The sequence below is a fragment of the Ambystoma mexicanum genome, chromosome 9 (genome assembly GCF_040938575.1).
Source record: "Ambystoma mexicanum isolate Mex_15411 chromosome 9, UKY_AmexF1_1, whole genome shotgun sequence".
NCBI classification, from domain to species: domain Eukaryota; kingdom Metazoa; phylum Chordata; class Amphibia; order Caudata; family Ambystomatidae; genus Ambystoma; species Ambystoma mexicanum.
Window position 1 is genome coordinate 253,015,088 of NC_090931.1, and position 15,059 is coordinate 253,030,146.

A 15,059-nucleotide genomic window follows, 5' to 3' on the forward strand; every position below is an offset into this window, starting at 1 on the left:
CAAGAAGCAGAACTGGTTTTAGAACCAGGTAGAGGAGTGCTGCAGGCACCAGCTTTAGCTGCTAAATCCCTCAAGGCCTCATTAAAAATGTGGCGGTAGCGGAAAACAAATCCAGTATTTTGGAATAGCATGGGCCCTCATTAAGTGTTTGGTGGTATTTCTGTGGCAAATCCACCAGAATACTGCCAAATGGAATTACCATTACCGCCACTTGGTCCGGTGGATATACCACAGGATTACAAGTGGTTGTGGTAGGCAGAGTAAATCCCCAATTCATGAAGTCCATAGGATTCCATGGGGATTTCAGCAGAATTACCGCTGGCTCTAATTTCGCCAGGAGTAATTCCTCCAATTGCGCGGCAAAAAGTTGGAGTATTTCCCTTCAGCATTATGCTGGAGGTAAATTCCTCACTCAGAGGCCAGACTATGGCAGAGCGGTAAAAGTGCTGGTAATTCAGTTACTGCCACTTTTTTACTGCTCTGCCATAGTCGTAATGAGGGTCCATATGTTTTATCAACCCGTCAAATTCAGGGCTTCATAAAAATGTCCTCCACACAAAGAACAAATGCATGCAGTAATGCCGCAGGCGATATGGCGTTGCCCCTCGAAGTTCAATGGTACTCCAAAATGGGGGATAGAGGAAGGGTGACACATGGCCTTTCCGATTACCGCAAGTGGTAGTGCTAAAATTATAATAAGGCCCTTAGTACATTTAGACTTAAGTTGTCCACATTCTTTTCCCCATTAAGGGGTTGGTTGGGAATATGGTGCTAATGATAAAACAGGTGGTATTTTAAAGCTCACGTGTTTTCAAATAGCACCCAATTAAGATTTGCACATGATATTTACTTCATGTGGCAACTAGAAAATATTGTATGGGGTTCACCAGGTAATTTATCCTGGGCAATCATTTGCAAGCACCCAATGCCAAATACTCAGAGGGATTCTGGGCTCCTAATCAGGTACTATTTTAAAAACAAGTAGTATTTAAAATGCCACATGCTTTTAACATGATAACCATCCTTGTACTGAAGAAATTGGGGGCTGAGAATTGAAGGCATGGATCGTTTGCAACACAGATTGGATTATATGGGCCCCCGTGTTCACAATGCCACCAAATGCACAGCCACCAGCCTGGGGCACATTTCTGAACATGCTGTAGCTAAATTATGAAGCAGAACCAGCATCCGATAGTGTTCTGCAAGGGACTGCCTGGTAAGCAAGGATCATGAAATAAATTGCCTGGCAAGAGACTTGCTTGATGGTCTTCGTGTCTTAAAAACCTGCCAATGAAGAAGTTTATGAAAGAAAGATTTGAGCGTGGAGAAAACCAGAACAAAGACTAGGCCCACGTCCATGACACTCTTGAGCCATCTAGAACACTATCACTGTCAATCACAGGAAGAAGACAGATTTATGTTGGTACTTGCTGGGTGTAGGTGCAGAATAAAGTAGCCTAGACATAGACGTAGCCTAGAAGTAACTGCAGCGCACTATGGGGCTTCGCATGTCAGCCAGATGCTAAGCAACTATGTGGAATGATTAATGCCAATACTAAGAGCCTAACTTAATGTCTGGTCCCTCGGAGCCCATTCCATCGATCTACAAGACCGCATTCTAGAACTCAAACTAGACTTCTTAGTACTTACTGAAACATGGCTTCACTCAGGCTCAGGTCCTCAAATCATTCTAGCCGTCCCCTCTGAATATACTCTAAGAGCAGATCGCCTAGCAGGCATAGGTGGTGGAGTGGCAATCATCCACAAGACCACATTACAGTTCAGTGAATGCAAAATGGAGCCACTTACAGGTTACAAACTCCTCTCACTTGAGTTAGCCATCAACCCTAAAACCACCATTAACATTTTAATAATCTACAGAGCGCTGAACGCTTCAAGTACTCCAGACATAGACCTACCCCTCTTAGTCACACCACTCCTCAAACCCAAAACTAAATACATCATCCTAGGAGACTTTAATCTAGGCTACAACGACCCTCTGGATAGTAAAGCAACAGCTTGCCACAGCTCCTACCAAGAGATGCAATTCACTCAAATTGTTAATGCCCCACCCATTCCAAAAGCAGATTCCTCGATTGGATACTCACAATAAACACTGCAGTAACCATAGTCGACAGCTTCATTATGCAATGGACAGGCCACTACCTTATCAAATTCAACATGAACTTGGACAAGGACCCAACAAGCAAAACATGCAATCCAGCACCCATACAGGTCAGGAAATTGCGCAAACTCACCCCTTAGAATCTCAAACCCCTATTACATAATCTGATAAATGCCAAACCACCTCAAAGCAAAGCACCACCCCAGCTAGCATATCAGATTATTACCACCAATACCTAAAAAGCGCCATAGATGTAGTAGCCCCACTGCAAACTAAGCAACCCAAACCTAAACGTAGTTCGCCCTGGTTCAATGATGAACCATAGAACTTAGAAGAAAAAAAGAAAAAAAAAAAAAAAAAGAGCCCTAGAACACTTAAGAAAAAACCACTCCCCTGAACTACAAACCAAACTCCAACAAATATCTGAATATAAAAGTAGCGTACTCGTCCACAAATCTGAATCATTTAATAAACGCATCTCTAATGCAGCAGCGAACATTAACAAACTTTTTTCGATCATTAGAGAATTAGAATCCCCCATACCTCCCTCCGACCCCACCAACACAAGCAAAGCCTAGTGCACCACCATCCAGGATGCATTGTCCACTAAAGTAAATCCACTCCAATTCAAAATAGTGTCGCAAAACAATTTCAGAACTCACAGCCATTTCTCCTCATCCCTCGGGCACAAATACTATATCCAATGTACCTGAATTCCACTTCGCCCAAGATACTAACCACCAAGTCCTCAAAACTATAGCAGCCCTAAAGCCATTAACTGGAAAGGTGACGGTTTCCCAGCAAAAATAGTGAAAGACTGCGCCAACACACTAGCACCTATCATCACCAAATTTGTGAACACGTCCTTCAACACTATTGAAATACCAGCCTCCATCAAAGTAGCATGGGTTACACCCCTTCTTAAAAAACCTACTTTAGATCCGGAAATCCCCACGAACTACAGACCCATTTCCACAGTGCCTTTTCTCTTGAAAATAATCGACAAATTAGTATATACCCGCTAGGAAAGATTCTCTTTACTGCACCTTTCCTTCCATCTTTATGGAACCCCCAAACTTTTGGCTTTTATTTTTCAATCTGACCTGTACTTTTTGCAGTACAGTGAAGCCTTCAGCTTCACTGTACTGGCCTTTGCTCACATGTCATGGGGAAACTGATATGTTCTTAAGGCTATCAGTAATGGGAAACAGTGTTTCCCTTAGTCTTGTGACTGTGTTGCTACTTGTGATTACTTTTGTATCACATGTGGTAACTTTATCATTGCACACAGCAGCTTACACTGCAGTGCAATGGGGTTCATTTTTGTTTTGCCCTAGACTTACACTCAAATTATTTTTTGATTATTCTGATGTGCTTAAAAGATGGGCTGGTGGCAGCAGTGACTTTTCCCCAATTTTTGGGGAATTTCGTTTTAGCTTTACCACGTTTGGCTACTTACTGTGGCTACTGGCCATACATGGCCATGCCATGAGGTTTTACATCCATTCTTTTTGCATCTTATTGTTTAGCCTTCTTCCTGGCCTCAGAGGCCAGAAAGAGCCTTATAAGGACTTCCTGTGCCTGGGAAAGCAGGAGCTTTTGGTGGGCTACTGGAGGGTTTGGTGTGCTTGCAGGCAGGATGTGGGCTGGGTCAGTCTGACCCCAATACACATCCTGGTATCTGTGTGTCTGAGTGGTATGCATGACTGTTCCCGCCAGTGGTCCTGACTGGACCACTGTGGGGTGTGTGTGGGCTAGTTCTGCCATTGGCTAGTGGGAGTTTCGACTCCTGCCTGGCTTTTAGGATAAGAAAGAAGAGGGCCCCTGCATGCATTTCTCCGAGATCCTGGAAGAACCTGAAAGAGCTAAGAATCCGTCCAGCTGAGAAGACCCGCAAAGAAACATGTAGCCTGTCTGAAGGTGGTGGCCTGGCAACCAACTTCTGCTGCAGTCCTGGTGGAGCCCTGTGTCTCGTGATCTCCAGTAGGCCTACGAAAGTGCTACGACCCCAGGAGTGGAGGGACCATCCATTCCCAAAGCCTACTCGGTGCCCAGCATAAAAACCACCAAGATTTGGAGTGAGGGGGGGTAAGTTACTGAGCTTTTAACATACCCCTACAATCCCATTGAAAGTCAATGGACTTATAATATCCTTTATCTAAAAACTACTGGCTTTCCCAATACTTGCGTTGGCAAGACTTCTAACTGTTGGGGGTAATTTTGGACACTATCTTGAACACTGGCTCTAACCCTGGCTCTAAGAATCCATCACGGGACCCCAGAGACCCTCCCCATATTTTCTCATGCCTCCTGAGTGCTGTGTCTTTGTATCCTGAAAAGTAGGGCACAAGGCCCCAGGCAACTTGGGGTTGGACAATATTAGTTAGGGATCATCTTGGTGTACCTTTTTGTGTGTAATACTCACCTATTCATTCCCTTGCAGGAGTATTTTGATTTGTGTTATGCACTTGAACCTGTGACTGTATATATGCATTTTAGTTTAATGGTATTGGTTGTAAATCTACCTGCTTGTATTAATTTTTCTTATAGTGTGTTTGGCCATAATTAAATAACTATTTTTATAGATCCTGTCTAAGTGTAATTTGTGACTGCCATTGTGTGACCTCATTGTGGACCCTTTACATTCTCACCCCTCTGAATATCTTAGCCTAGACCGCCTGTCACTGCTCCCTTAAACTGGTTTGGCTACAGCTTCCCAGAGTTGTTCCTGTCACAATATAGGTTGGCCTTCTATACATCTGTCCACCAGGCCAAAGTATAGGAAATCAGTCTTAACACCCAAGTACAAACCCACCTAGAACAAAACCACCTGTTAGACAATCAGGATTCCGCCCTACACACAGCACTGAGACTGCCCTCCTGGACCTAAAAATCCAAATGGACTAGATCAGAGACTCAGGTAAACTATGCATCTTACTTCTACTAGACCTCTCAGCGGCCTGCGATTTAGTCGACCACGACAAACTATGCCAAACTCTAACCACCAATTTTCATTTCTCTATGAAAGCCACCACATGGATAAAATCTTTCCTTTCTGACCGCACTTCAAGAGTCACCCTAGGCGACGAGGCAGTCGACCCATCCCAGTACCTTTAGGAGTACCACAAGAATCGTGCCTCTCCCACACCCTTTACAACGCCTACACAAAACTACTCTTTGCGGCACTAGACGCCATGGGAGTCATCTATACTAACTTTGCCGAAAACACACAAATACTCATCATAGGCGATCTCAAACAGGACACAACTTCCATTAACAAAATGTACTCCCTCATCCAAAACTGGATGGCTAACATTCTCTGTTTCACTGGAGAAAAAAAACTAAGATCCTTATAGTCAGCTCCCCAGCCAGACTCAGCAAATTCCAGCCAGACTACTCTTCCAAAATGATAGACGGCACTCCTATCCCCATCTCCCGTAAAGTCAAAACCTTAGGAGTTCACATTTATTCAAGCCTTACCATGAACAATCATATTAGCGCACTTGCCTCCTGCACGGCATATACTGCTAAACTCATCACTCTAAACAGACCTCTCCTCTCCGCTGAAAACTGCATCACACTCGCCAGAGCCCTCATCCTAACAAAATGAGACTACTGTAATGTCCTATTAGGCACCTCAAAATAGAATCTAAATAAACTGCAACTCCTTCAAAACAAAGCTCTCAGAGCTGCTCGAGGCTTTAACAAAAGAGAACACATTTCCCAACAAAGAAGAGATGCCCACTGGCTCCCAGTACAAGCTAGAATTCTCCACAAAACCCTTACCATCACCCATAAATGCATCACAGACAACGCCCCCATTTACCTCAGCCAAAGCGTTTCTCACAAAACCATGGCCAGAACACACTGATCCAGCGCCAGCACAGCTCCACATCCCACGCTTCACAACCTCCCTATAGCAGCACCCCGTATCTGGAACTCACTCCCCGCCCACCTTCGCAACGAAACCTCCTTCCCGAAATTCAAAAAGGCGCTAAAAGCATGGCTGTTCAATAAGCACTAACAGCTTAAGAATACCCCTACTACCCCCACTTTTGCTCCTACTCCACACCTCTACGTGGACACACCCCTCGCGGGCGTAATTTTAGAGGGGGGGACAGGGGTGTTTGTACCCCCACCCCCCAACTTTCATGGCACACTATTTTGTCCCCATTAATTTGGCTGGGGAACCTTTTTTCAGAGGTCATGCCCCCCCAACATTTTCAGCAAAGTTACTCCACTGACACCCCTCCTCTCTCAATCTGTGCAACTGTACATAATGCTATAGGGATTTTTCACCTAAGATGCATGTATGCACCTGTCCAAAATGCAGGCAACCCTATGAATGCATGTACCTGTCCAAAATGTAACAACCAAGATACCCAAAAGACTTACCCATGACATATGTAACCAATTAAGCTCACTAAGCTGTATGTAATTTATGCCGTGATACCGAAGGGTTTGGGCGTGTAACCAAATGGAATAAATACATTATTAAAAAATTGAGTTACCATTGTCTTTGAGTGGTACTACTTTAACAAGAGGGCAATACCTAGGACACTCCTGTACACATCCTTGCTGCCCTGCGTCCCTAGGATTCACATCAACGAAGCCCCTTTTCAGTGTACAATTTGTTCTGGACAAATAGCATGCTCTTATCATACTCACTGAAGGTAGTTCAGTAGGCTATCTGCTCAAGCAGGGTGCGGTCAGCCTGGCAGAATGCTCAGCTGGATACACGGATTACGGATAATAGCAATGCACTTTATAGGACTTCAAAGCAGCAAACCTGTGGTAGCAAGTTCTATAGGATTATTGGTTTCACTATTAAGACTGTTACATTTCCACAAATCCCAAATGGGACCTCATCCCAAAAACATCAACATTAGCAGAACTGTAGCGACAGAATATTCCACAGTACATACCTTCACAATGCTGATTGGCTTTCGCGAGAGGTGAAAAGCCGCGTAAAACAAAAATGTCAGCACAAGGATAAGACCACGATACCTGCAAAACAGATATATGGGAGAGATTATTAGGTGAACACAATACTAGAACAAGACAAGACAAATGGCTCTTAATTTACAAATGTGTGCGCTTACATTACAATATAGTGGGTTAATGTAGCTACGAGCAGGCAACATGGTACATGGAGTCCTACAGAACCACAAAATCCTTTGCTTCAATGGCAATTAGCACATGGTGGGGGCTTCTCACAGCCAAACAGAATGCTTGGAGTGCATTCAATAACTAAGTGTGGACTCTAGTCAAAATATTGACTTCAGGAGCAGATGGGGGAAACCAAGCACCGAGTTGCTGTTTCTTGAATGCAGTGCAATTTCCCAACAGAATGTCTTTCAACAAGGCATTGCAACAACCAATTTACCAAAGTGACACCTACGGCATGACACAATTTGTGCACTTTCGTATACAGAAATCATTCACTTACGTCACACTTAATGCATGGTCATGTCAAACCCATTCCAGCTCAAACAAGCTTACGATTCAAATGCATACCTTATACAAAAAGATGAGCTTTTTACTTAAATACTTCAAAATGCGTACATTTACTCAATTTTAAATTATTTGTTTACTTAACAACCACAACTCCAAAACCTATATTTGTATTACCCCTATGTAAGAATAGCCTTGTAGTTCTCGGGAAGGATCATTTTAGCTTGGGATAACGACCCTTTCCAAACCTATGGCCCTCGGCTTTGCCTCGGGGAATAGCTTGGGTTTGGGCCATTATCCTTCGATAAAGACCCTCTCTACTCCATCCAAAAGGCTAACTAAGAACTACATTTAGAAAATATACATGCAGATACATATCCTCATTTTGCAATAACCAAGAGGTTCTCAACAACGTTAAAAAGGTGAAATACCTGGCTCTAATTACGGTGGCGAAAAAAAGGTTCTTTCTAGTATGTGGTACAGAGTAACGAGAATATCGATAATAAATATTGCCCGAGACTGCAGGCGATATGCCAAAGCATGAGCCTGAGCACAGTGAGTAGGCAGAAGGAGAGCTCAAGCATCAGAATATTGTATTGCCCCATGGCTCTGGGGCAAAAACCCTATTAGTGCCCGGCCGTCTGTGCAGCTGCTAGGCATGCCACTAACATCAGTGAGCATTAAATAAAGGTGAAAGAAAAAAGCAAACACATTTCAACATGGCCACTTTGGAAGAGACTCTCGCCTGCCTTTGGTAGCCACTGGTTTACTGGAGGAGTTGTGAAATATCAATCCAATATCTGACTTTCTGGATGAACATTTGAGGTGGATCACAGGGGCTGCACTAAGTGGGAGATAGTGGACCTACTGGACCCAGAATTGGAATCTCCGATTTATGCCAATTAAGGTCAAACCAGTGTGTTTGCTCCCATGGAAATGGCCCAAGCATTGACGATCCCCCTTCCAGTTTGAGATGAGCCTGTATCAGCAGCATTGCCATGGAAACTACACTGTGGGCTGCAGTGAGGGGGGGGGAGCAGTGCCCTTAAGATCTGGAAGAGGATCCATCGGAGGGAAGCTCTTAAAGGTTCCCCAAATGCGTCGAGGGATCTCGAGTGTGGATCCCTTCTTAACTTCTTGGGTATGGGTTTGCAAAAATCATGCAACCCACTTACATGAAAGGTTTTAACTCCTCTATCTGCTGCATGCAGGCAGCACTTCGCGGTCACTGCTGTTCAATGCAGAAAGAAAGGTCCTGTAGCATTAGTCTGCATACCTTTCTTTGATCACCAGATCTTTATGTTCCTTGGGACTGATGTTTTGCCCGGTCATGGACGGAATCCAGGTTGGGGGTCCCTTACAAGGGATTATTTCAGGAACGAAGATCAAGAGCCCTTACTTTAAAGAAGGCTCCCGCTTAACACCTAGGTCTCCCCCCCCCACCACCTCCCTGCACTCACCGCCTAATCTGAGACTGGGAGATCTGCTCCTCCCGGTTTCATCTCCTGATTGCTTGTAGATCTCTTGCTACCCGATTGCCCACCCTCACCCATTGTCAGATCCCCACTCCCTTGCATTGATCCCTCGTGATCTACTTCCTGCACCATGTATGAGGGAAGTGCTCTCTTGCTTCCTTAAGCTGGATCCACGCTCAATAACTACCCTAATAACTGAATTACCAACTGAGAGAAGATTTGGAAACCGTTTCTAGCGCCTTTGCAATGTGTGGTAGTAATGGACCAGAAGGCTAGAATACTCAGATTGCTGTTCCAGACGTTGCCTGAGTGTTGCATGTCAAGGCCTGAAGTACATGGTCAGAAGAGAGGCCAAATACAATTAAGGTTTGATTTGCAAGGGGGGGTATAAAAGAGCTGTGGGGCTGGCGGGGGGCAAGGTTGATGAAAACAATGTTGCACATCGATTGGAGAATGTAATTCCCTGAGCAAGCAAAGATCTTTCCAAAGGCACATTCATAAACAAAGTTGAACACTAAGAGGGGGCATTTCACAGAGTGCCTCTGGGGGGGGGGGCAAACTATGCCCTTGGGTGGGTAATCAGGTCTGACGTTAGCCTCACCGCAGTCATCGTAATCAGTGAGGAACAGATTCAGAGCTTGAAAGAAGGGTCAGGGGTTTTGAGCTACTCGAGTCCCCATCATCAGCTCTTTTAAATATGAAACAACTGAGTTCTCAGAACCCACAATGTGGGTCTAGAAATGATTATCTGACCTAATGCCAGCAACATTGTAGCCAAGATAAGTGCAGAACTCAGAGGGGGTGTGATGAAATGTGCGATAGGGACCATAGTTGTTCGATAACCCCATCCTTATATTTTAGGTGGCATAGGTTTTTCATGAGCCAGTAGTTTTCTTTCTTATGTCTAGGATTGGATGCATGAAGTAGGTTTGGGGAGTTGATGTAAGCAGTAGGTTTATCGACAGTGACCTTTGTAGTGGAGCAAGGCTATCCAAAGGGCTCACCAGAATGTGGTCTTATTTTGCCATACCTGCTTGCGTGAAGGTGTGCAGATGCATTTGGTTACAGTACCTATTTTCAGAAGGCTTTGGGTGGGAACAATTCTTCAGATGAACAATGTGATTATGGTGATCCATTCACAAGAGGCTTTTAGTTGTTCATCTCCAGATGCAACCTGTCCCTCTCCAGATGTTTTAGACAAGGATTCCCATGATCTCTCACCGTGGACTATGCTGGCTAGGGCAGATGGGAGTTGTAGTTTAAAACATCTGAACAGCCAAAGGATGCTAACCTGTGATCCAGTGTTCAACGGATTAGTGAAAAAAGAAGGCCAATATGGTCACTGACCACATGGGTTAGTTTGTTGAATATTCGAGAAGTCAAGGCTTTCCATATCCACACAGGCGCTGTGACAGTAGGTGTTGACAAAGCTAACATCTCAGCTTTAGCGTACAAAGAACCAAGACACATTTAGAGCAAGTGGAATGAATGGATGGAGCTGAAAAAAGTTGGTTGGTAAGTTGTGGCATTTTTTGGTGCAGAGAGTTTGTCACCCTGGAAGCAGGCAAAGGAATTGGTAGGGCTGATAAAACAAATAGACTTCATAGTTATGAAATGTGTTAACCATTTAACTTTAGCCTTTCGTTATGAAATTGCGATGAAGAACACAGACATTTAGTTGTACTTGAAATATGTACCTATGTTTGTTATAGACATGTTTACATTTTGGAATAAACGTTTTTGCTAACAATGAGGTATTGAAATAAGTCAAACAACCACCCCTATATCGTTTTGAAAGACATTCATTCACATGAAGGCTTCCTCATACCCTTTGCCCTCTGTGCCCGGTTAGAAAGATCTGTAAAGTTCTGTGTAAGAGTTCTTCGACCAGCTTCCACACCTCCTGGTCAATTGAATGTGTTTTGTTATCAAGTCGCAAATTCAGGAGGCATTTTTGATGAGACTAGTGTATTGTGAAGTGCACCCACTCAAAAATAACTATGGAGGTGGGTAGAGGTGACTGACGAATGGCAGTGTGGTCTTTGCTGCTGTAAATGCTGTGATAAAAGGCGGGTCTTATTCTGCAAGGTTGCTGACTCATGATGGAACCTATGGGACATTCCTTGTTCGAGTCGCAGTGGTGTAAGAGGCAGGAAACTATGCTTCGTGTTGGTTAGGAAGTCCAGAATTTTGAGGGGAGACCTCTAAAGTCTTTGCATTCAATGGTAGTTGGTGTGAAGGCCACCAGTAGATACAATAAAAGTTGATCAGGAGCGGCCATGAAAGAGTCAGATGTGTGAATGGCGGGAAGGCTTGTTTATTGATAAATAGCTACAACGTTGGATGCATGCTCATTAGCCCGACGGGACATGTGGACATCTAATGAGTGAAATTACAAATGATCAGAGAGCAAAATGGCAACTGTTGATGACCATTTAGTTGACCCAATTCATTCAGCTGATGTAGAGCTCTATGGTGTCCATCATCTTCAAAACAGCAACTATTTTGTTGACATCCAGGATCAATTTGGAGAATGATATTGCATAAGTATGTCTTAAGGTCAGTGTTCAAGTAAGGATGTCCAGAGAGCAAGGCAGAGGTGGCCATTTAGTGTGCCCAATGTAGGGTAGTAGTAGATAGCTACAAGGAGCATCTCACTGTGATATTGTAAAGTGCTTGATATAAGCATCTTCCTTTTACACTTGGGCGTCCTCCCACCATCTTTAACATAAAAGCTGTACAACCCAAGGACAAAAATCAGTGCAGCTTGGGTACTCTTTTCTTTGGGAAGATGTTCTGTGCCGAGTGATGATGATTCATCCATCCACCTGGGACCTCAGGAGAAGCAAGTCAAAAATCATCTTTATGAACACTTTTGCACCACGTTTAGTGCACAAGCAACATCCCGCTGGTGCATCTGACCACAGACTGTTCGACCATGATGGCTTTTGGAGGGTCCACTTGGTAGACTAGCAGAAAGCACCATGATAGGTGGGATTGTGCTGGGTTCCCATGAGCAGTATCTTGGTTAAAAAGAGTTGGGGCGAGCAAATTTGCATGCATGGTCCCGTGCCCTGAAAGCTAAAAGGGATACTGAGAACATTCAAGAACACGCAAGCCCTTTTCATTTGACACTTCTTTAAAATATTACATTAATATTATTGAGTGTTTGTGCTGCAGGCAATTTAGGGAGTATTGACCAGGTTCTTTAGCCAAAGTTATTCTTTTAGGAGATTTGAGGGGTGGAAGTTACCATCTGGATTCTTCAGAGCACCTCACTACCAGGAACATGCTGGAACCATAAAGGTTCAGAGCACAAGTCGCTTATCGACCAGGATTATTTGAATCAGGCAAGGCCTAGAAGCAGATTCGAGGGTAGAGACATCGGAGTGTACCCCTGTGGCCCGGACCCTACACAAAGGCAGATGGGTGGAGGGAATTCAGTTACTGCACCTGTCACTTACTTGATGAGCTAGAGCCTCCTTCTGCAAGGATTGCTAGCATTACCAACTGCCTTTATAACACACTTTTGCAAATCGAGTTCTGCAGGCATGAAGAGCTTTTTGTTGCGGGCGGTTTGGTCAGAAATGGCCTTGACAAACAAAATAATAAAAAAAATCATCCACTTGCCCTCAAATTAGGACTCATACAGCCTAGTTAACAAGACAAGCCTACCTTAAGGGTGCATTGATTAGTCCCAAGACAACACAAAGGGCTGCATTTTTAAAGTTGGCATCCTCTGCAATGGTGGCCTTAGTAGCAGCAATACTGCCATCTGATTTGAGTTTCACAGACCGGGGTGCGGGACGGGTGAAGGGGCATCCTTTACTTTGCTTACAAGATTAGCAAGGATTTTGGGAGGGGGGGGAGAGGTGGCTTAATATGGGGCGTTGGGCCGAAGAGTAAAGAAATTAGTTTCAGGAAGCCTTTTATTCCGGTTCCTATGTTGGAGTAAATACTCACTCCCGGGGTTGTGTTGGGTTTTAGCGCCAGCTTGTTATCCACTTATAAGGTAATAAGCATGTGTTCTGTCCAAGAGGTCCCATAAGTCATTAATTGAAGTACGGAGTCAGAGACACAAGATCAAACCCGTATCTGCCTCTGAGCTGGTTAAGATACTCAGATAGTAAGTAGCACGATTCAGGTTGGTGCTAATGGAATTGAACAAGTGAGGATTTTTGACTAGGAAGGACATGTGCCACTTTGAGGATTAGAGGATCAATCAAGCATAAACAAATTGGAGAGTCAAGAGTTGCCTTTCAGCAGCATATGCTCCAAATTATAGATTTTCATTTGTTGATTTCGTACAGGCAGTTACTACAGACAATTCACCTTAGAACAGGTGTCTGCAGCCTGTGGCTCTCCAGATGTTGTGGTCTATGACTCCAATGACATATCACTATTGATTATGCTGGCTAAGGCTGATCGCAGTTGTAGTCCAGAGAAGCAAAGGATTCAGAACCCTATTCTAAAGGCTCCGTTGTTGTAAACAATTCCATAACTCTTGGTGGTCATGTCTCTGATCATCAGGAGAGATGGGCGAGTTAACTTTAACCAGGCTGTGTTTGTTAAGTGGATGACGGATCTATCATTTACAGACATGGTTTTGTATCGTGGTAAAGGCAGCAGACTATTAACATTTCTGACGGGAAGACCAACACACACAAGATGATAAACTCGTCAGCAAGAGTCAATCTTGCTTTGTGGGTACTTATGAAATCGGCTACTCACCTGTGCTTTTTAATCTCTATGGCACCAGGAGGTAATTAGAATACCCCATCTGGATTTGACATTGCAGAGTTGGGCTCCAAAAATCTGTATAGAATATAGGCCCACGAAGACCCCTGATAAGGCCACTTTGCTTCATGGATATTTAGCTCAGGGGGATAGCTCAGGGGCAACATGCTCGCCTTGGAAGCAAGACGACACGGAGCACCAGGTTCGATTCCCCGGTCCACGCTTAGAATCCTCTGGGTATTAAGCAAGTTATACATATTAACACTTGGATGGGTGAAAAATCATCTGGCTCCAATGTGTGTAAAAGTCGAGGTCCCGACGGGTGGTGCCACTATTCAACAAGTTCTACCCATTCATTGGCCCTTATTATTGGACACCGGTGTATATTACTAGACACAGGCCATGTACCAGTCAAGCAGGGTTCCAAATAAGACTTGGAGATGGGAATAGTCTGCTCCCTACTTTTAGGCGTTCTGAGCAACATATTTCAAGGAGTAAAAAGGTGGATTTCACTACTTGCTAGGTCATTTTAGGCAATACTTTTTAATGTTAAATACATCGTCATTTTCGTATTCATCATAGTGCCCGGTAATTACTATAAATATTTCATTCCCATCGTCTAGGCCTTCCAGATCTGATAACACTTCATAAGAGTGGTTTTCAGACTAGGGGCATCAGCAACGCCATAAAGACATCAACACTGCAGTTCAGGTTGCAACAAATATCTTTTTTTAACAGTAACAAATATCTGTGCATCTGTTCTTCGTTTTATTGTATTCACATTACTTCCAGGAGTAAAACAGACAGGTTCTATGCTCATCAGGGGGAGCACAGCCAAGTCAGTAAAGAAACTCAGATGTGTTTTTTTTACAATTCCTCTTTTGGCCTACAAATAACAAAATGTACCAACATCACTTCAAAAAGGAGTATGAAGAAAGCCAGAGAGCAAGGAAGCAAGAATACTAAACAAGTGTGTGGGAGCCCCTCTACTAAGAATGGACATGGGTGAAATGCCCTGCTTTATGGAATCTCTCCCACTCAGGAGGGTCTACAACCACGTTTTAGCTCACTGCACCCTTCACAGAGGAGAAATATCCATTTGTATATCAGTCTGATCCCTCCCACAAGGGAAGTCCAGCAACGAAATGCTAGGCAAGTCTTCTCTGAACAGGAGTACCATCAGCAGCTACAGGTACATGTTTTGGCCTTGTTGGGCCTCCTCATTGAGGTGAAGCGGACTCTCGCTAAGGTCAGTGAGCAAGGGGTCC

The 15,059-nt window shown here is 44.0% G+C and overlaps 1 protein-coding gene across 3 annotated transcripts in view; it reads right to left on the reverse strand.

The window, feature by feature from the left end:
• SLC37A2 (solute carrier family 37 member 2) overlaps positions 1-15,059 on the reverse strand; it is a 497,972-nt gene that overhangs the window by 335,145 nt on the left and 147,768 nt on the right. For all 3 annotated transcript variants that reach the window (XM_069614558.1, XM_069614557.1, XM_069614559.1), the window contains exon 2: positions 7,051-7,132. In XM_069614558.1, coding sequence (XP_069470659.1) covers positions 7,051-7,132 — 82 coding nt within the window. The remainder of the gene's footprint in view (positions 1-7,050; positions 7,133-15,059) is intronic.